Source organism: Myotis davidii, unplaced genomic scaffold (assembly GCF_000327345.1).
Source record: "Myotis davidii unplaced genomic scaffold, ASM32734v1 scaffold653, whole genome shotgun sequence".
NCBI classification, from domain to species: domain Eukaryota; kingdom Metazoa; phylum Chordata; class Mammalia; order Chiroptera; family Vespertilionidae; genus Myotis; species Myotis davidii.
The window spans coordinates 1,736,480-1,737,517 of record NW_006285129.1 but is presented as its reverse complement, the minus strand read 5'-3'; the positions used below and the strand labels follow the sequence as shown (position 1 = coordinate 1,737,517).

The 1,038-nt window shown below is 57.0% G+C and overlaps 1 protein-coding gene across 1 annotated transcript; it reads right to left on the bottom strand.

The window, feature by feature from the left end:
* Nucleotides 1-287: 287 nt before the first annotated feature.
* Nucleotides 288-1,032, bottom strand: LOC102763744 (late cornified envelope protein 3D). Its single transcript, XM_015558777.1, has one exon. It carries the CDS (start codon nucleotides 942-944, stop codon nucleotides 534-536), a length of 411 nt encoding a protein of 136 aa, XP_015414263.1. The 5' UTR covers nucleotides 945-1,032; the 3' UTR covers nucleotides 288-533.
* Nucleotides 1,033-1,038: the final 6 nt, after the last annotated feature.

Sequence of the window (1,038 nt, the reverse complement as noted above, 5' to 3'; positions counted from 1 at the left end):
AATACAGACAGGGGATCCGATGTTAGAGAATTGCTCCCCACACTGTGACACAAGAAAAGTCAGCCCTTTGTTGACAGTGCTCTCAGCGACCACTCTCCACTCCGCTCCCTCCCACCCTCAGTCACCCAGGGCCTCTCCTGTGAGAAAAATCCCACCCACTCAGGGTTCAGCCCCACATCAGGAATATCTCCTGGTGCTGGGATGCTGGACGTTCAGGATCTGCAGGAGGCAGGGCCCCTAGCAACCTTGGGAGAAGCAGTCAAACAACAAGTGAGAGTCAGGTGAAGAGAACAGGCTTTATTTTTCTACCTGGTTAGACACAGATGATAACACTGAGGGGAGGGGCTGCCCAGAAGCTTGGAAAATACATGCCTCGTATCTTCTGGGGAGTGCTCACCCCTCCCCCAAGAACATTTCAGCAACCAGCCTGGGAATATTAGAATGGGGTGTCTGGGAGAGGCTGGGCCCAGCGGGGGCTTCTCCGCTGGCTTCTTGTCTCCTCTCAAGTCGCTTGTCTCAGCATCAGATCCAGGTCAGCAGCAGCCCCCAGAGCCGTGGCCACAGCCCGAGCCCCCAGGATGCTGACCACTGCCAGTGTCACAGGACTCGGAGCTCTGGCGCCTGCAGCGGTGGGACCTGCGGTGATGCCTGTGGTGGCTCAGGCAGCAGCCACCCTCCGAGGAGCTGGGGCCACAGCCGCCCCCAGAGCTCAGAGCACAGCCAGAGGGAGCTGGGGGCAAACACTGTGCTGGGCTCTTTGGGGGGCACTTTGGGGAGGGACACTTGGGGGTGCACTTAGGAGGGGGCTGGCACTGCTGCTGGTTCTGCTGGCAGGACATCTCGACAGGAACTTGACCTTGAACAAATAAAAGACATTTTGAGCTCAGAAGCTTCAGAAGTTTCAATGTCTCCTCCCCACAGCTTGTCAAACACTCATCCTCCATGATGACCAAGCTGCCTGCTAAGCCTCAGAAGGGAAAGAAAGGGGAACACGGAGGGGCCACATGCATTTGGATAAAGCACCTTCAAGGATGCCAG